General features: G+C 41.0%; 1 protein-coding gene across 12 annotated transcripts in view; it reads left to right on the forward strand.

Moving 5' to 3' along the window:
• STIM1 (stromal interaction molecule 1) overlaps window positions 1-20,238 on the forward strand; it is a 258,245-nt gene that overhangs the window by 110,432 nt on the left and 127,575 nt on the right. For all 12 annotated transcript variants that reach the window (XR_006355528.1, XM_043991779.1, XM_043991776.1 and 9 more), the window contains one exon: window positions 5,910-6,040. Coding sequence is in view for 11 of the 12 variants with exons in the window: in XM_043991779.1 (XP_043847714.1) it covers window positions 5,910-6,040 (131 nt within the window). In the remaining variant the exon portion in view is untranslated. The remainder of the gene's footprint in view (window positions 1-5,909; window positions 6,041-20,238) is intronic.

Genomic DNA, 20,238 nt, shown 5'->3' on the forward strand with positions numbered 1-20,238 from the left:
TTGTCAAGGTCATACAATGAGTTAGTATGAGAGTTAGGTCTAGGACTCTGGTCTCCAGACTCCCAGTGCAGTGTATCATTAAAATCTAAACTAATTTACTAATAATAGGTTTCAAGACCTTCTGTTAATTGCTTCTCTCCCTTCCTCCCACCCCTTCTTTAAGTGACTGCCTTTTTCAATCATTTCTCTGAGCCCTGCACTGTGGCCCACCATCCCCCATGTCTGACTCAGGTGTTTCTCACTGGGTTTGGCTGCCCCAGGTGCCTGCCAGGGTTCACTATCCTGCCTGCCATGAGTCGCTGTCCTCTCATGTCTACCTCCTGGTACAAAGAATCAGAATTTTCAAAGGCTAGAATCAGGTTTGAGAACTGGGGGTGACGTTAAGAGATCATTTGGTCTAATTAATTTTAATTTTTATTTTTTTTGGTGAAGCAATTGGGGTTAAGTGACTTGCCCAGGGTCACACAGCCAGTAAGTGTTAAGTGTCTGAGGTCAGATTTGAACTCAGGTCCTCCTGATTCCAGGGCCAGTGCTCTATCCACTGCGCCATCTAGCTGCCCCCTGGTCTAATTCATTTTAAAGATGAGAAAACGGAGGCCCAGAGAAATGAAGTAAGTTGTCCAACATAACATAGCTAGTATGTATGTAGCAAGAGCAAGGTTTTGAACCCGGGTTTTTGGACTCCAAAGTGTGTGTACTACACTGTCTTAAGAGCTTTCCTTGGTAATAATTTCTGCTTAATGCCAGAAAGGAAGTAGGAATCATAGAAAAAGATGGATTTTTGATACTCATGTGTGAGCCCATTGGTTGAGGTATTTGTTGATAATTCTGATGATGGTTTAATGACAAGCTTTGATATTTGAGCTTCCGTTTTAACACAGAAGTGCAGATAATACCAACAAAGCTGCTCCCCAGTCTGCTGCTTCTGGCAACTCCCTTGTGCAAATAAAAGCAGTATGTATATGTGGGAGGCTTCTGGCAATTTGTAGGAGACCCCCAAGGGTTTCCCCAATTTTTTGGAGGGATATAGTTTGGGGTAAAATTTAGTTGTTTGAGCTTTTCAAAAAGTCAGTTGCCTACCATTCCAGAGTGAATGATGAGTTTGATTGGATAAATTTGATTCTTTGTGGTCCATGGGTTTCTTAACTAGTAGAACTGTATAACCATGGAATGGACTTTGATGTGGTCCCCTTCCATGGAGGTTTTTGTTTCAAGAAAAGGCTAAATGAGCACTTGTGATGGATCCTTGTAGAGGGGATTCTTATTTGGGTTATAGGTTGGACTAGAAGCTCTTTGAAGTCTCTTCTAATTCTATGATTCTCTGGGGGAGAAAGGGTCCTGATAAGGCAAGGGGTGGCAATGGTGATGGAGAGCATCAAAGTTTTATAGAGGCAATGATTGTGTCTTGGAGAGGTCCTGGCCAAGAGAATGTCCTCAGCTCTCTGGGTCTTATTATTAATACTTGTTTCAAAAGATCAGGGCCAGTGTTCCCAGTGATGTTAGATTTTTACACTGTAGACACATAGGTTTTCTCTTAAATTCTCCTTGCATTCTTCTAGAGCCTCATCACTTCCACACATTGTTGACTTGGAGGACATCATCTGGACGCTTAATAATCACTAGAGCTTTAAAATAGCAGCATTTTAGAAGTTGCAGACCACTTTGACACACATTAGCTTGGTTGACCTAAGCTGGGGAGGTCAGTGTAAATCCCCTTCCTCATCTCCCTTTTTGTAGAAAAAGTTAAGACTCTCTGGGATTTGAATCCAAAACTTCTGAAGTGCTATTTCCTTTCTGTCACTTTGCTTCTAAGGGACCTACTTGGGTCCCCTCAAACTGATCTTTACCTTTCTCATCAGCTAGGATTCTGTGGTGCAGAAGATGGATTACAATAACACCATGTTCTGTTGCATACCTTTTTATTATCCCCTGCTTCCTCTTGCATTTAGGATGAGATATAAACTCCTCTAGCTTGGCATTTAAACCCCTTCATGGGCTGGTTCCAACTTATTTCTAGACTTAAATCACACTACTTCTTCATACAATTGATATTTTAGTTAGACTGGCTTTTTTTCCCCTCTTTCCTGAACTTGGCATTTAATCTCCCGTCTTTGTGCCTTTGCACAAGCTGTGCCTCACCTCATACACTCCCTTACCTTCTCCAGATCTGGCTCAGAGCTCAGATACCACTTCCTAAACAAGAACTTTCCTGTTCCCAACAGCTGTCAGTGCTCTACTTGTCATTAAATAACTTTGATTTTACTTTATACAGACTTAGTATTTGCTTTTTGATGTATATAATAGTATCTGTATAGAAATTTAAAGTTTGCAATGTGCTTTACATATGTTATCTCAGTAAAACATAAAGGTCTTGAGGTAGGGACTGTTTTTCATTTCGTCTTTTGTATCCATAGCAGTTGATACAGTAGGCACTTAATAAATGCTTCTTGAATGAATGAACGAATTCCCTATTTGACGGCTTTTTCTTCAGTGAACATGTTCATTTGCCTTTCAGACTGAGTCCTGTAAGTCAGCAGTGTCAAGAAAGTGAATCAGACTGATGCTGGCTAGGGGTCATTTAGCCCCCAACCTCTAAGCACATATTAGTTGCATACCCAGGATGATTAGAAATGACACTGCTCTTTCACTTAGCTCAATGACCAGTATAGTAAGTAAAAGGTACACATGAAATTGCTTTAGGATAGTTTATTGGATAATTCTATGGGGCTGGCTGGAAAAGCAACCTGAGGTTCCTAGAGGGCCAATCACTGTAGACCAGATAAGTCAAGAAGGAGGAGGAAGAAATCCTCTCAGTGCGTATGTTGCATAAGTCTGAGCATGGACCTGCCCTGCTCGAAGATAAATGTCATAGCCTGGCATACTTTCAAATGATGATCCCTTGTTGGGATTGATTCCTGCTCAGGCACAATTTAACTAGATTTAACTCTGAGGACCCTTCCAGCTTTGGAATTCTGTGATTCCTTCCAGCCTTATTTTCTTCTCTTGTTGATGCATTGCATTCCACTGTAACTGGAACATTAACTGCTTTTCAGTCTCATTCTGCCATCTCCTGCCTCCATCCAATCAAGCAGGTCATTTTCTTTGCTTGGAAGGCATTCCTTCCTTATTTCTACCTGTTGAAATCCATTTACTCCTTCAAGGCTTAGCTCAGATGCCACCTTCTTTATGAAGCTTTCCTTCATCTCATCCCTGCTTCCCTCCTCCACCCACTTGCCCTTCCCCCCCAATGAAAATGGTCATACACTCCTTATATTCCTCATAGCACTTTTTGCTGTTCTCTCCATTTCGCCTCCATCCCGTTCTACCTCAGATGAAACTTACATACCTGTTGTATCAATTTTCATCTTTGCCTTACACACAGGCACCTTAGTTAAATGTTTGTTGAAGACTGTCTTGAGTTTGAGTTTGAGTTTGCTCCAGGTGATGTAGTGGTACCACTGGAGGCAGAGGAGAAGTAGGCAAATACATGACGTTAACTAGGAGGCTGGGCATAGAGCTGGAATTCACATCTCAGGCAGAATGATCTTGTTTGATGTGTTATTCAGGAAACTCAGGAAACTGGCTATTTTCTTTAGTTTTATTATTACAAACTTAAGAAACACGAATATTTTAAAATGCAAGGAACAGAAAATGAAGACTGTATATGAAATTATCAACTTCCATTACTTAACAGTTTGATTTTTAAAATGTATATGTAGTACAGTAGTAAAAACCCCCAAACTGCCCCACTCATTTTTATTCCCTTCTGAACTTCCTTCTGCATATTTTTAACATTTCATTGATTTCTTTTTCTTTTTTTGTGTCACTCTCATTACCCACCCACTCCTCCCTGATAATTCATTTCCCTCTCCTCCAAATAAAATCTCTTCCACAGAGGACTCAAAGACTAACATAATGAAGCAAGACAGATTCACACATTGGCCATACTTAAAAATGTATGTCTCATTTTTCACCTCTAGTCCATTATCTCTGTGACTGACATTTTTCCTGTATTTACCTTGTCTGCATTTAGCTTTCCCACCACTAAAACATATTCTGATTTCCTTGGACCAGGGGAAACAAAAACAAAAACAAACAAAAAAATGTACTCAAATGTATATTGAGTAGCCTTGGAAAAGTCTTCTGCTCTGTAGGCATCAGTTTCCTCCTTTATAAAAGAGATAACAGGGGGGCAGTGAGGTGGCGCAGTGGATAAAGCACAGACCCTGGATTCAGGAGTATCTGAGTTCAAATCCAGCCTCAGACACTTGACACTAGCTGTGTGACCCTAGGCAAGTCACTTAACCTCCATTGCCCCCCCCCCAAAGATAACAAAATACAAAAGAATAGATGCTTAAAGGGTTGGTGTAAGAATGGGATAATGTATAAAAAATTTTTGAAAATTATGAACTGCTATATGTGCCTTGGAGATCAATGAACTTGAGCCCAATTATAACCTGTCTATGTAATAGGAACAAACTTTTCTTTTTCTTTTTCTTTTTAAAATAATAAACGTTTTTCTTTAAAATTTTGACTTCCAAATTTTATTCCTCATTTCTTCTCTTCCCTTCCCCCTCCCTGAGGCAGTAAGCAATCAGATATGGGTTATACATGTGCAATTAAGTAAAACATTACCATATTAGTTATTTTGTACAAGAAAACTTGAATAAAAGAAAAAAGAATGAAAGAAAGTGAAAAATAGCATGCTTTAGTCTGTGTTCAGTCAATATCAGTTCTTTCTTTGGAGGTGGATAGTATGTTTCATCATTAGTCCTTTGGGATTGTCTTGGATCATTGTATTGCTGAGAATAGTTAAGTCATTCAGTTTTTCATCAAACAGTATCGTTGTCTCTGTGCACAACATTCTCTTGGTTCTGCTCATTTCACTATACATTAGTTCATACAAGTCTTTCCAGAGGGGCAAACTTTCTGAGACAGATGTAGAGTTTGGAAAGCATTTTTTTCCTTCTGATCAAATGAATTCTCACATATCACCAACAATTCAACAAGCATTTATTTCACAAAATTTGAGTTAGAAGGGCCCTCGGTGCCACAGTCCCTGATCTTAAGAAATTTATTAATCTAGTTTGGAGGTAAGACACTATAAGATAAATTAGAGTTTTGGAAGCATATAGAACAGAGTTACAAAGTACTCTGACAGATTTGAAGAGGGGGAATAAAACACTTCTGCTGAGGAAGACTTTCCTGTCCTTTGCCTCCAATATTTTTCCTTTTCACAAGTTGGGAGAAACTTGAGATTGACCCATTTCAGCATTAAGAGTAGGGGTTAAGCTCTAGCATTATTCCCAGTCTTGGGCTATGAGAGGGGAAAAAAAAGGATATAGTCTCAGCCTTTGAGGGGCCAATGAGAAAACTGTTGTTGAGTTGTTTGTCAGTCATATTCAACTCTTTGTTACTCCTTTGGGGGTTTTCTTGGTAAAGATACTGGAATAGTTTGCCATTTCCTTCTGCAGCTCATTTTACAGATAAGGAAACTGAGGGAAACTGGGTTAAGTGACTTGCTCAGGGTCACCCACCTAGTGTGTGTCTGAGGCCTGATTTGAGCTGAGGTAGATGAGTCTTCCTGACTGCACGCCTGGTTCTCTATCCACTGTGTTGACTGGTGTCAAGTGCTTTATTGGTAAAACAAAATGGGCTGTTCTGAAGAGTTGGTAATCACTGGAAGTATTCAAATAGAAAATGCATGACTGCTTGTCAGAGATCTCATGAAGGGGGTTCCTATTCATTTACAAGTTGGATTTGTCCTTTCAAAATTTGCAAGTCAGTGACAAAATGCTGTGAGAGTTGTGAGGAAGGAGTGTTTTGCTGTTGTAGCAGTCTAGACAAGTCTGCATCCTGCCTTTGGCTCATGTGGGTATGACAGTGCCCTCTTTCTTTCCCTCTGACAGAATTCTGCAGGATTGACAAGCCCTTGTGCCACAATGAGGATGAACAGCTCAGCTTCGAGGCCGTCCGAAACATCCACAAGCAGATGGATGATGACGCCAACGGGAATGTGGATGTGGAGGAGAGTGATGAGGTGATAAATCCCTCCCCTCCCCTCTCTTACTGTGTCATGTCTTCTTGCTCTTGTTCTTTCTTCCAGCTTTCCTCCTTTGCCTTTGCCTCTGCCTCTGCCTCTGCCTCATGTGTGAGGCCCAGCCCTGAAGACAGAGAGGGTACAGGATGTCTCCTGTTGAGGAGCAGCTAGGCAGCTCCTGGGTGGAGTGGAATGGCACCAGCCTGTCTGGGCATTACGATGGCATGCAGCCCTCTCAGGGCTGGGGAGGCCTGGGAAGCTGATGAGAGGTTGATAGTTGCTACCCCTGTAGTGAAGGATTGCTTTCTCTGTTTTGGTTAGTCCATTATGCTGATTAGTAATTCATTGCTGGGCTACTCCAAAGCACTTAATCTTGACCAATTTTTCCAAGAGCCACTGACCTCTCTGAGAAAGGCAAAGAACAACATATTTTGTACTGGTCATCCTGCTGAGTCTAGTCAGTTTGAGCTCACTCACTAAGCAGACAGGGGCTTACCTGGGGAGGAGCAGACAAGCAGCCCTAAGATTTTTTTTTTTTTTGCTGGGCAGTTGGGGTTAAGTGACTTGCCCAGGGTCACACAGCTAGTAAATGTCAAGTGTCTGAGGCTGGACCTGAACTCAGGTCCTCCTGAATCCAGGGCCGGTGCTCTATCCACTGTGCCACCTAGCTGCCCCAGCCCTAAGATTTGAAAGGACCTTTATTGTTTTGTCAGAAAGGCAACACTTTCACACTTGAAAAATGTAGGGATTTTGTAATATGGATTCGTGAAGTGTCAAATGAATGGCACAGCCTATAAGACAGAATTCTGAGAGTTTAAAGGAGGAAAAAAATCCTCTTGCTGATAATTTCTTTAATGGTGTTTCTGCCATTCTTACTCCCATATTAACGTAAAGTTCTGATCTGCATGAGGATTTGAGCCCATACATGGGGAAGCAATCAGAGGATAGGGCACAGAGTACCAGTTCCTGTTACATTTCCATTCCCTAGTCAAAATGAGGAGACTGGAACCTGAGACTGACTCGTGAACTGAGCATGTGAAAATATGAGGAACCCTCGAAGGACCTGGAAGAAGGCTTGGAGAATGGGTTATGCTGAGTAACTTCCAATATCTGAATGACTGTCTCGAGGGCAACTAGAACAGATTTCTTCTGTGTGGCCCCAAAGGGAAGAACTAGGAGGGTGGAGGCAAGGAAATGGATCATAGCCAAAGAAGATTAAGAGTGATGAAGAATGGACCTTAGATGTTATTTAGTTCAACCCCTTCATTTTAGAGATAAGGAAACTGAGGCCTAGAGAGTGCGGTTAAAGGATTTGCCTGAGGTCATGTAGGTAGTAAGTGACAAATGGGATTTGAACCCAAGTCCTCTGACTGCAAATCCAGTATACTTTCCATGGTACCACACTTTCCCATAAGGAAGTGACTTGCCCTAGGTTACACAGATAAGAAATAGCAGAGCTGGGATTTAAACAGAATCATTTATTCATATATTTATTCAGCAAGTATTTACTAAATATCTTTTGTTTGCAGTGCTGGAAGAGATGAAAAATGTAGGCATTCTTGACCTGATGCAGCTTACAATTTCATGGTTTTCTTACTCAAATCCACTGCTTTCTCTACTATTCTCTGCTAACTCAGGAAGGCAGATTTTGTCTCAATATAAGGAAAGCCTTGTCAGAACGATCTGACACTGGCTGCCTAATCATCTTCTATCACCAGAGGTCTTCAGAAAAATGTTCATTTTATTATAAACTTAGTAGCTGTCAACAAAAAGAAATAAACATGCAAAGTAAGGGACACAATCTTACATAAAACTTAATGAGCTTAGCAAGGTAGAATAAATGAAGAAACAAACAATGAAAATGCTTTTGTTCTGTGTCTTCTTCCTGTTGTGTGTGATGTTCTGGTATCCTTGGCTTCTTCCTTCCTTTTTCTTATTTTCCTTTATTGCCTTTCTTCCTCCTCCTCTTCCTCTCCTAGTTGTAGCTGGTATGAGTGAGTATAGCTCTGATCTGCTGACTTCACTTTGTAACCCTTTATGCAGATCTTGCCACATTTCCTTGTATGTGTCATGTCTTTTTGTTTTGTTTTTGTTTTTTTGGCAGAGCGATGTGGGTCAAATGACTTGCCCAGGGTCACACAGCCAGTAAGTGTTAAGTGTCTGAGGCCAGATTTGAACTCAGGTCCTCCTGAATCCAGGGCCAGTACTTTATCCACTCTGCCACCTAGCTGACTGTGTCATGTGTTTTTAAAAAACACCACCATAAGTATTCTATTACATTAACAGACCATAATTTATTTGGCAATTTTCTAACTGTTGGGAACATATGTTGTTCATAATTTTTTGTTCTTACAGAGTACAGATAAACCTTTTTTCCCCTTTTATTATGTTTTTGAGATGAAATCCGATTAAGGGAATTTCGATGTCACAAGATCAACTTTGGACTCATTACCAATGGCCTTATTGCTTCTTAAAATGCTTGCCCCAGTCTATAATCACACTAGAAATGTAGTAGAGCATCTATTTCATCGCAACTCTGCAAATCTGAGGCATAACCTTTCTAATGAGGAAGGCTGGAAATATACCTTAAAGCCCAGATTATTCCAGCTCTGCTCACAGTCCTTTACACTGTAGCCTGTTCATATGGGCCAAGATGGGCTACACTGAAGAAGTTCCATTTGTGTATAGTGGGAAGGCCATCGAGCCAGAGTTTGTGTGGGGAGCTTAATCTGGTTGTGGTCAGGAGTCAGGACATTGGGCTTTGGGGCCTGAGAGACCCCAAACAACTTCTAAGGGGCTTTGCCCGACTTAGGAATGGAGGAGAAAGCCCAACAAATAATTAAATTGTTTAGGCAGCAAGAATATTATGTGCAGCTGCCTAAGCACATCCTTTGCCAGACAGAGGAGCCCAAACAAGAGGATATGGTCCCTGCCCTTTATTAAGGAGCTGATGGAAGGAGTCACACCTGAAACAAATAACCACATCAGCCTGTATGTGATCTAGGTTAAATAGGCTACCCCCAAACCCAGACATGTTAGAACCATGGCTAAATCTAATGAGAGGAAATAGAATAAGAAAAATGTAAATTCTTATACTTGGTTTTTAAAAACCCAACTATACCAGTACAAAGCTAGACAAGTGTCACACCAAGAATCGTGAGGTTTTATGATTTTGATGTGGACAACACAGTAAGTGTTAAACCTCTCAGAAGAGGGACAGGTCCACTGCATTATCAGGGAGGGTTTCGTGGAAGAGGCAAGTCTGGAAAGTTTTAGGTGGCTAGAGAGGAAGTCCTTCAATGTGAAGAACTGTGGGAGCAAAAGTGTGGAGGCAAGGACAAGTCTAGTGTGTATATGGGATGTTATGGAGGTTGGTCTGGTTGGAGAGATAGGAATGTACTAAGGAATTTTAGGTGATAGATTTGGGGAATTTTATCTACCTGGTCCTTAAGTAGGACCAAGTCGTGGGGGATCTTGAACCTTTGAAAATTTTGAAAACTTGTAATAGGTGTTAGGAAGCCATTAAGAACTCCTGAGTTGGGGAGTAATATAATGAAAAAATTTGTGATGTTTACTTTGCATTTTCAAGCATCACTGGCCCTTGAAAGTCAGATTTAAGTTAACCAAATGTAGCTGCTTATTGTAGAGAGCTAGCACTTTGTTTCAGGTGTCCCAGCCCATGCTACCTGGCCTCTTTCTTATCTTGGTGGTGTCTTCTCTGCAGCATTTGACAATGCTTACTAACTCTTACTGTATATTCTGACTTCCCACAGCTTCTGAGACATCATATTCCTGGTTTTCTTCCTATCTCTCAGTTCTTCTTTTTCCTTATCCTTTTTAAAATCAGCTCTTAATCTACTTTTTGACCCTTTTAATATAGATTTGTTCCTTTGGTCATTTTCCCTCTCTTTGTATATACCTCTTCTTGGTGACCTGTCCTTCATTCCCAGGACTTCAACCACCAGCTCTGTGAAGCTAACTCCCAAACCTATAGCTGATCTCTGAGCTCCAGCTGCCAACAGAGTGGTGCTCTATATCAGAATGTGCCCAATAATGATAATGCTCCTATTGCACTTTATGGTTTGCAACAACAACAATAATGATGATGGTAACATTGATATAGTGCTTGCTGTGTGCTAGGCACTGTGCTTTAGTGTGTTTACAGAACACTTTCATCACATCTGTCCTGTGAAGTAGGCAGTACAACTTTAATTATCCCCATTTGACAGGTAAACAAATTGAGATTCACTGAACAGTTAAAGTAAGGTGCCCGAGCCTGCACGGCTGGTATCAGAGCCAGGACTAGCAGTGAGCTACATGAACAGATAACCCAATGGCCAGGGCAGGAAGCGGTTACAACAAGTGTCTGTGTGGGGTGTGACTTTTGGGGATGTTTTTACTGTCCCCTCCTCCTCTTTTTTCCATTTTGTGCTGCATCTTGATGTCAGTGAAGGGAGGAAGAAAATGTTCTCTTTAGAAGAATGTTACCACAACAAAAAAGCTTGTCAGCACAGACTGTTCAAAAATCATACAAAAGCTGCTACTCTTCTCTTGTCTGCGCCTGCCGTGAGCTGTTCTTTTCCAGTCGTGTCTATCTCTCTATGGCCTCAGCTACTCTGCCTCCTTATTCCCCACCCTCTACTGCTGGCTTGTGGCTCCCAAGGCCTACTGTCTATATTTTATGTAATGAGTGAGAACCTCTGGCTTTTGAGAGAAGCTTGGTTCATTGTGGCTAATGGCAAAATTGCATTTCTTTCTTGCCTGTCTAAACAAGTGGGAGCAGGTCCACCGACTAAATGGGCTTTGACCACCTGATAGGAAAGCAGTTTCTGAGCTCAAGGCCATATGGTTAATGGTGGGGATACTTGACAGGGTTGGAGCCTATAGTTTGATGGAAATCACAAGAGTCAAAATTCCTGACCATAAAAAGAAGACCATAAGACAGACCATAATTCCCCCAGAACTTGGGTTCATCTGCAGAATACTATGTGGTTGGTGGGTGATGCCTCATTTATCTTGCCTCCATTAGAGGAATAAAATACATGGGACAGTTCCAGAATAACTGGGGTTTAAATTGTTAGGCACCAAACCTTACTTTGTTTTAACCATTTTTGGAGGGATTCAGTGGCTCAGTGGTCTCCAAACACTATGCTTTTGGAATCCATTTCTTCTTCTCCTCCTCCTCCTCCTCTTCTCCTCCTCCTCCTCCTCCTCTTCTCCTCCTCCTCCTCTCCTCCTTCTCCTCTTCCTCCTCCTCCTCCTCTTCCTCCTCCTCCTCCTCCTTCTCTTTCTCCTTCTTCTCCTTCTTCTCCTCCTCCTTCTTCTCCTCCTTCTCCTTCTTCTTCTCCTCCTCCTCTTCGCAATGAGGGTTAAGTGACTTGCCCAGGGTCATACATAGTAAATGTCAAGTGTCTGCCAGATTTGAACTCAGGTCCTCCTGAATCAAGGTTGGTGTTTTATCCAATGTGCTACCTAGCGGCCCCAGAATCCATTTATTCTTTATAGTTTTGTTTTTATTTCATTTGTTTTTGACTCCTTCCCTTATGATAGACTCTCTGAACTGGAAGGGCCCTCAAAGAACATCTATTTTTTTTTCTTTCTTTCTTTCTTTCTTTTTTTTTTTGGTGAGTCAATTGGGGTTAAGTGACTTGCCCAGGGTCACACAGCTAGTAAGTGTCAAGTGTCTGAGGCTGGATTTGAACTCAGGTCCTCCTGACTCCAGGGCTGGTGCTCTATCCACTGCGCCACCTAACTGCCCCAAAGAACATCTATTCTAACCTATACCTGAAGCATGAATTCTCTCTCCCAAAAAGTGGGCATTTTAGTTTCAGATTGAAAACCTCCAGGGAAAAGAAAATCACTAATGCATGAGGTACTCTTCCACTTTAGGTCTGATTGTTTGAAATTTCCTTATTATTTTAAGCTGAAATCTGCATTCCTGTAGCTTTTACTCATCCCTTCTCATTTTGCTGTCTGGGGCCAAGCAAAATAAATGTAATTCTTTTTCCCATTTGACAAGCCTTCAAATAGCTGATGACAGAGATCCTTTGTCATGTTCAGGTACAGGAAAAACCAAATTCATCCCTTTCTTTGAACTCATATGGCATATATTATGTACTGTATTTTTAAATACTTAGTTATATTCTATCTTGTATTTTGTATTAATTGTTCCTTTGTGTTTGTAATTCTTGTCTCCCCAAATAGACACAAGGGCAGGGACCTTGGAAGTTATTTATCATAGTGCAATATTAAAAACCCTAAATTTGGAGTCAGAGGACCTGGATTCAAATCCTAGCTATACGATTTACTGCTACCTATGTGCAAGTCACTTTTCCATTCCCACTTCAGTTTCTTCATTTAACAGATATTTACTAAATACCTATTGTGTGCTGAGCAGCCTGGTAGAGTGGATAGAAAATGGGCTTTCAACTCAGGAAGACCTGGGTTCAAGTTTTGTCTCTGACACATAATTCCTGTGTAATCCTGTGAAAGTCACTTAACCTCTCAGTTCCCCCAAGCAACTTTGTTAAGACTATAAGTTGCAGAGAAGGTACTCAGCTGCATTGTCAGAGGAAGTTCCTCACACCTCACTATACTGATGAAATCCCAGGTCCAGTTAAAAAACAAAACAAAACCGAGGCAGGTACTGTGGTAGGTATTAGTGATATAGTAACCAAAACAAACAGCCCTTGCCTTCAAGGAGGTTACATTTTTGTGAAAGGAAGCAACATGTACACAGATAAGCAAATTCAAAATATTTACAAAATAAATTTAAAGTAATTTCTAGGGGGAAAGTGCTGGTAACTGGGAGGATTAAGAAAGGCTTGTTATAACATGAGGGATTTGAACTAATTCATGTTTAAGGTCCCTTTATCTCTTAATTTGTATGTTTGTATTACTCATGGTACCAAGTATTGAAATGAGCACAGAATAGAAAGTGTGGTATATAAAGGGCTTTGCATGCATTAAGAAGATCTGGATTTGAATTTAAGATTCTTCCACTGACTCACGGTAATATTGAGCAAACTTTTTTTTCTTTCTGAGCCGCATTTTGCTTGTTCATAAAATCAAGGGCCTAGGAGGGAGGTAGATTAGCGTATCTTTCGGTTCTGTCCCAGCTTTACCATCTGAGATACTTAGTTCAGACTTGTTCGTTGATTTTGTTGTGAGGAGGACTTTTGGGAGTATGCATGTGGCCTCCTCCAGAGAACTTGTATTGCTGAAGACTCATCCCCAGCATCTGGGATAGATCCTTATCATGTCAACGGATATGCATATAGGCAAAAATTGAATGCCAGAGGAATATAGCATAGAAGTAGTAAAGGGGATGTCTGTTTCCCAGGGGTTCTGAAGGCTAGAAGCAGTAATAGATACCCAATATACACACAGACAAATATAGACACAGTTTTCAATGTCAAGTGATGCTTTGTTTCTACAGTTGTCCCAAGATTGTCCTTATTGTGATCTCTGAGGGTTTGATAAAGGAAACTTTTTCCCTGTCCTTAACCTCATATGATTAATGGATATGGATATAAGGTATTGCTCACTTTCCCATATATCACATTTACACATATGATAACTTAGAATCTTCCTATGTATGATAGGAGATTCATTTTCTTTTTTTTTAAATAAAAGTATTTTATTATTTTCCAGTTACATGTAGAGATAGTTTTCAGCATTTGTTTATATAAGATTTCCAATTTCAAATTTTTCTCCCTCCCCTAGACAGCAGGCAATCTGATATAGGTTGATATATACATAACAACATTAAACGTATTTCTGCATCAGACGGTCATGCTATAAGAGAAGAATCAGAGCAATAAGCAAAAACCTCAAAATAGAAAAACAACCCCACCAAAAACAAAAGAAATAGTATGGTTCAATCAGCATCCATATTCCACAGTTCTTTTTTTTTTCTTTCTGGATTTGGAGAGCCTTTTCCATCATGAGTCCCCTGGAACTTTCTTGTACCATTGGATTGGTGAGAAGAATCCATTGTATCACTGTTGATTAACACATAATGTTGATGATACTGTGTATAATATTCTTCTGGTTCTGCTCATCTCACTCATTATTAATTCATGCAAGTCCTTCCAGGTTTCTCTGAACTCCTCCTGCTCATCGTTTCTTACAGCACAATAGAATTCCATTACATTCATATAACACAATTTGTTCAGCCATTCCCCACCAAAAGAGCAGCTATATATTTTTGAACATGTGGATCCTTTTCACTTTTCTATGAGGAGATCTATTTTTCAATCACTCATTCGATACATTAAGAAGTATTAAGTGCTTATTGTATATCAGGTGCAGTGCTAAGTATTGGGGACCCAGAGACAAAAATGAAGTAGTTCCTGCCTACAAGGAATTTACACATTTTGGGGATGGAGGAGGAATAAGGTGGACAACATGTACATACCTACATACGCCAATACAAAATTGTACAAAGTAAATCGCAAGGAATTTCAGGTTGGTTGTTGTACTAACAGTTGTGGGGAGAGTCAGGAAGGCACCAAGAAAAACCAGATGATACATTTTGAATGCAAGTCAACTGTCTGGGTTTTACTCAGTGTTTTGGATTCTTCATGAAGCACCACGAGTTAACGTAGAGATTTTTAACCTTTTTTTGTGTCATGCACTCTTTTGCCAATCTTTTAAAGCCTATGGATCCCTTCTCAGAATGTATTTAAATGCACAAAACATAATATATAGGATTACAAAGGAAACCAACTATTGAAATGTAGCTATCAAAATATTTTTGAAAAAAGTGTTGAAGAATCCCATTTTAAGAACCCCTGGTTTAGTGGAAAAAGCACTGGGTCTTGAATTTGAAGAACTAGGTATAAGTCTTGATTCTACCACTAACTAGCTATGTGCTCATGGACTATACACCTTGGACTTGATTTTCTGAGCCACTTTTCACCTCTGTAAAATGTGAATAATTATCTCCTACCTCACAGGGTTGTTGTGAGGCAAATGCTTGGTAAACCATAAAGCCCTAAATTATTATTGTCCTTCTTTATGATGACTTATAGAGCATCATGGCTAGAAGGAAGCCCTGGGAATCATAGTTCTACTCATCATTAGACATAAAGATGCAAACTGCGGGTCCTTATAACAGCAGATCATAATTAGATACTCCCAGACTCACACAGTAAACTGGCTTCGGGCTGGTTTTGCTTTATGCAGGGCAGTATAAGAAAAGGCACTGGAAAGCACCAATTCAGAGGCCTCAGGGCATTCTTCCTGGGGAGGAGAAAATAGTTTTCCTGTGGGAAATGTCAGAGCCACCCACAAGGATCTTCTTAAATCTGCCATGATGCATATTCCCTGGAGCCCTTCAGTTGGCAAGTTTACCGAGGAATCTCTAGGCCCTTTGGGAAGAGAATCATTGGCAAATCCCTGACTTCCTTGTGGTAGATCCTCTCTAGGTTTTTATCTTAAAGATCAGGAGTAGCACAGTCTACATGGGCCTTCTTTCTCCCTTTTCAGGATTCACTCAGTGCAGTTACCATGTCATTTCAAAAGGAGGCCCCAGGATCCTTCTTGTCAACAGTGAGCAGCTTCCATAAGAGTTGCCATCTTTGGGAATTTACTCTATAATCCTTGGAGAGGTGGAGCCCAGAGAGGTTATCCCAGGGGTTGAACACTTTTGTGAAGTAGCATGCCACGCCTTCCTATACCCCCTTATGGGGGTGACGGTGGGGGTGGTAGCAGATCTCCCCTGAGAGGAGGGTGGAGGGACTTGAAACTTTGTGGCAGAAGCTACCCTGGGCCTTACACTCCTGATCCTCCAGGGAGTAGGGTGGGAATGGACAATGTGGAGGAGGAAGGAGGTGACAAATTAAGTCTTCCCTGCCCAACCATATATCCACATATACCTCTTTTCACAATCTCTCTCCCTCCCTCCCTCCCTCCCCCCCTCCCCCCAATGAGGGTTAAGTGACTTGCCCAGGGTCACACAGCTAGTAAGTGTCATGTGTCTGAGGCTGGATTTGAACTCAGGTCCTCCTGAATCCAGGGCTGGTGCTTTATCCACTGTGTCACCTAACTGCCCCCTTTTTACAATCTCAACCACAAAAAATCATCTGGGACCTTCTGCCTATATACCATAGGCTGCCAACCTCTCCTGTTAAATTCATTCTCTTTTATTCATCCATTCCACAAATACTTTATAAGTGTCTACTTTGTGCAAAGCACTGTGCTTGGTAATGATTGAGATAAAGAAATTTAATAAGACTCCATTAAACAGAGAAAAGTATACCTAAAATTTTATGTGGTAAATTTATCAGAGAGACACAGAGGGATGTTATGTAAGACTTGAAAGGGAAGGTAATTACTACAATGGGTGGAGGGACCTTGGAAGGCTTCCTGGAGAGTGTAGCTTTTAAATTTGGCTTTAAAGGAAAGCAAAGGATTCAACAGGTAAAGAAGGGAAAAGAAGACATTCTAGGCTAAGGGAAGAGTATAAGTAAAGACATGATGGGAGGAGAGCTCTTAGCATGTTTTAGGGAATTGAGGAAAGACCAGTTTGAAGCATGGAGGGCTGTGATATGAAAGAAGTTCAAATCTTTGAATTAAGTCTTGCAAACAAGTCTGTGAGGGCATGTATAGACAATGTCTTTTTTAGGCTGTGAGTAACAACTTTTCATTCCTTGAATCCTCCTTAGAGGTATAGGGAGAAGAAAGCAACAAAATAAAACTGATTGTTATTACTGATAGTTAACTGACTTTTTCTAGGAGTGCCTGGGAGCCTGTTTCATAGCCAACTTTCTCTTACTGCTAAAACAAAGAACATCAATACTGCTGACCCTATAACCCTTAGTTACTTGTATGTCATTGAATTTTGTTAAAATGAGCCTGTTGTATTCCACTAAAGTCCTGATGTCTCATCACTGTTTGGAGGAAACCTGAGTTTCCAAAGATTGTGTCCATGGAGCAAAGGCTGTGTTAGGTCCTATGAAGTTTTGAGTACCCATCTAATGTTGAACTATATATCTGTCATCAGGAAACCAGACAAGCTAAGAGCAGAGAGACTGCTCACTGGGAGGTTGGCCATTAGATGATTTCATTTTTGAACTAATACAGCAACTAATGTATATGTCTGGAGGGGTGTTAATTAGTATTGGTGTTGGGGACCTCTTACTGGTGAAATAATCTATTGAAACTTTGTAATTTTGAAGAGAACTTTGTTAGAAAACATAGGACTTGGGGGGCAGCTAGGTGGCTCAGTGGATAAAGCACTGGCCCAGGATTCAGGAGGACTTGAGTTCAAATCTGGCCTCAAACACTTGACACTTACTAGCTGTGTGACCCTGGGCAAGTCACTTAACCCTCATTGCTCCACCCCAAAATACCAAAACCAAAACCAAAAAAACCCACCATAGGACTTGGAAACCAAATGCTGGTTACCAGCCTCCGTTAAATTAACAAATGAAAAGGAGTATGCTGCTTCCAGTAGAGAAAGGTAGGCAGTTTTTTGTATATACCACCTCCTCCCCCTTTTAAAATCTTATGAGTCTCTGGATCTTTTTGTATAGTAGATGGATTCTTTCATTCATTCAACTAGTGCGGTTGTAGTGTTGTGAAAAGCATACTGATTTTGGAGTTAGAAGACCTGGGGTTAGATTTTTTTGCTTAGCCACTTTCTAGTTGTGTGATGCTGGGCAAATCACTTTATTTCTCAGAGCTTGGTCTTCAACATTTTTAAAATGAAGGTAATAATACTTACCACATAGGCTTATTGAGAGGATCAAACAAGATAAATGTATGGAAAGTGCAATATAATAAATGTGAGCTATTATTATCTGTTAGATTTTAAGGTTCACGAGAGCAGGGATCTATCTTACCTCAATTTTATGCCTTCTGTACTCCTGGGTAATAATAATAGCTAGCTGATTTAAGTTTTCTAAACCCTTTACAGACATGATCTCATTTGATCCCCATAACAGCACTGTGAGGTAGGTACTCTTATCCCAGGACTCTACACACACATGCTTAAGAAATGTTTTTTCATCCAACTGCCTCACAGTATACAATCAGAGGTTTTGTTTGAGGATCAGCCCCATTCTCCCATCTACAAAGTGGGGACAGAGTTTTCATGTCCTACTGAGCTGTAGTGGAATTGGAGAAGAAATGCTAACTCTCTTTTCTGTAGCCCTGGACTCCCTGTTGGGCCCTGGGGTGGTAATTGGCAGCCAGCCTTCAAAACAGAGCCCATTGGTGAGGTTCCTGGGTGTGCTGAAAGGAGTGTAGAAATGCTGTCAAACCAGTCTATCGTGAAACTTAGGTAGGACACCAGGCAGACTACTCCTCTCCATCAGTAGAAGTGGGCACGGCTCCCAATCTGTTCTGGTGCCTTTGCCAGATACAGAGGACAAGGAAGCCATTTCCACAGATGGTCCCATGGGTTTCTAGGAAAACCCAGAAAGTTGCTTTTTCTGACAGAAGGGGAGATCCTCGCCCACAGAGCAGATTGTTCCAGGGCTCTTGTTTCTCCTTCCTTTCTTCTGCATCTGTGAATCTTTCATGGCTTATTCAGGGAATGGAAACCCCTTGATGGCAGGGACTAGTTCCAGTTGCAAGAATACTTTGTAGGAAAAGGGATGTGTATGTGTGTCTCTGAGCCATGGATAGTATAGCAATAAGCCAAGCTGCGCTGTGTTGTTTTGATAAGTCAGTTAGTTCCCTGTACAATGGCAAAAATAACACCATCCTTTCCAGGACTGTTTAGGGGATCGAATGGACTATCTTTATTACACATGCCCAGTACCTTGTCTGTGGAGGAGAAATTGGGAGCAAGCTTAGTTGATACAATTCAGGTAGGCAGTACTGGGCTAGAGCTGACCACAGTTTACTTTGCCATTGGTTCTGGTGCTTGTTTGTTTTTGGCTTCAGAAACAGCATGAACCAGCACTCTAAACCAATGCAGATCTTCATGAATATCTCCCTCTTCTCTCCAACAATAACAACATCGGGGCAAGAGACCCAGGACCAAACACTAAGGCTGCCAACCTCCCAATCACAACCAGTTTCTCTTCAAGAACTCTTAGCCCATGTCATCTCACCACCAAGTACAGAAGGATTTAATCCAATAAGGAGTTAACCCTCTTTTTATTATCTGACTCCCTTAAATACCTTGACAAAAATGCTAGTGTAATAAGTTACCACTTACTTTAGCTGTTCATGATAGTGTCCTAAGGGAATAAACTTTGCATTCTTTTCTTTCCCTGAGCCCCATGATACCTGATTCTCCTCTAATACAGATAGCTTCATCCCTATTTCTGAGGCTTGGCAATCAGCTGCTACCAAACTCTGAGAGGCATGGAGACAGGCCCACCAGATAGCCTGGTCTTGGAGTAGATGACTCCATTGACTTGGCCTAAGCTTGATGATCATCTGCCCTTTGCTTTAAGCTAATAAAGCCTTGAGGGTACCTGGAAAGTTGTAGAAGAGATTCATGTTTCAGTTAGACCCTGAGGGACCTTTCAAGTGAAGAGCCTCTATGACAATTTGTCCTTTGGCTGCCTCTAAAGTAGCACTTCCCAGGCTCCCTCTTTTGACAAGGTCAAGACAGTAATTGAAGAATCACAGGATTCAGAACTGGAAAGGGTATTAATTTCATGTTCAGTTGTTTTAGTTGTGTCTGACTCTTTGTGACCCCATTTGGGGTATTCTTGGCAAAGATATTGGAGTGGTTTGCCATTTCCTTCTTGAGCTCATTTTACTTATGAAGAAACTGATGCAAATAGGGTTAAGTTATTTTCCCAGGGTTACACAGCCAGTAAGTGTCTGAAGCTTGATTTGAACTCAGGAAGTCTTCCTGACTCCAGGCCCTGTACTCTTTCCACTGTGTCATCTAGCTGCCCTGGAAAGGATATTGGGAATCATCTAGTCTAATCTTTTTATTTTAAACATGAAGAAAGTGAGAGCTTCTGTGCCTTATCTATTAATTAAAGTAGCAGAGCTAAGATTTGAACCCAAATCCAACATCTCCATTTCCCTTGTCTTTGCCATACACAACACTGAGTCCACTATAGGTTGCATAAGTAGTTAGATAGGTTCAGGGACTAAGATCTGAAAATCAGGGCAAGAATCTGGTTCAAAGCAAGAAGCACAGGGCTGTCATACAATTTCACTGTGACAGGAATGTCTTCCCTCTTGATGTTCCCAAATCCTTTCTATCCTTGAGGGTCCAA

This window comes from Dromiciops gliroides, chromosome 3 (assembly GCF_019393635.1).
Source record: "Dromiciops gliroides isolate mDroGli1 chromosome 3, mDroGli1.pri, whole genome shotgun sequence".
Taxonomy (NCBI): domain Eukaryota; kingdom Metazoa; phylum Chordata; class Mammalia; order Microbiotheria; family Microbiotheriidae; genus Dromiciops; species Dromiciops gliroides.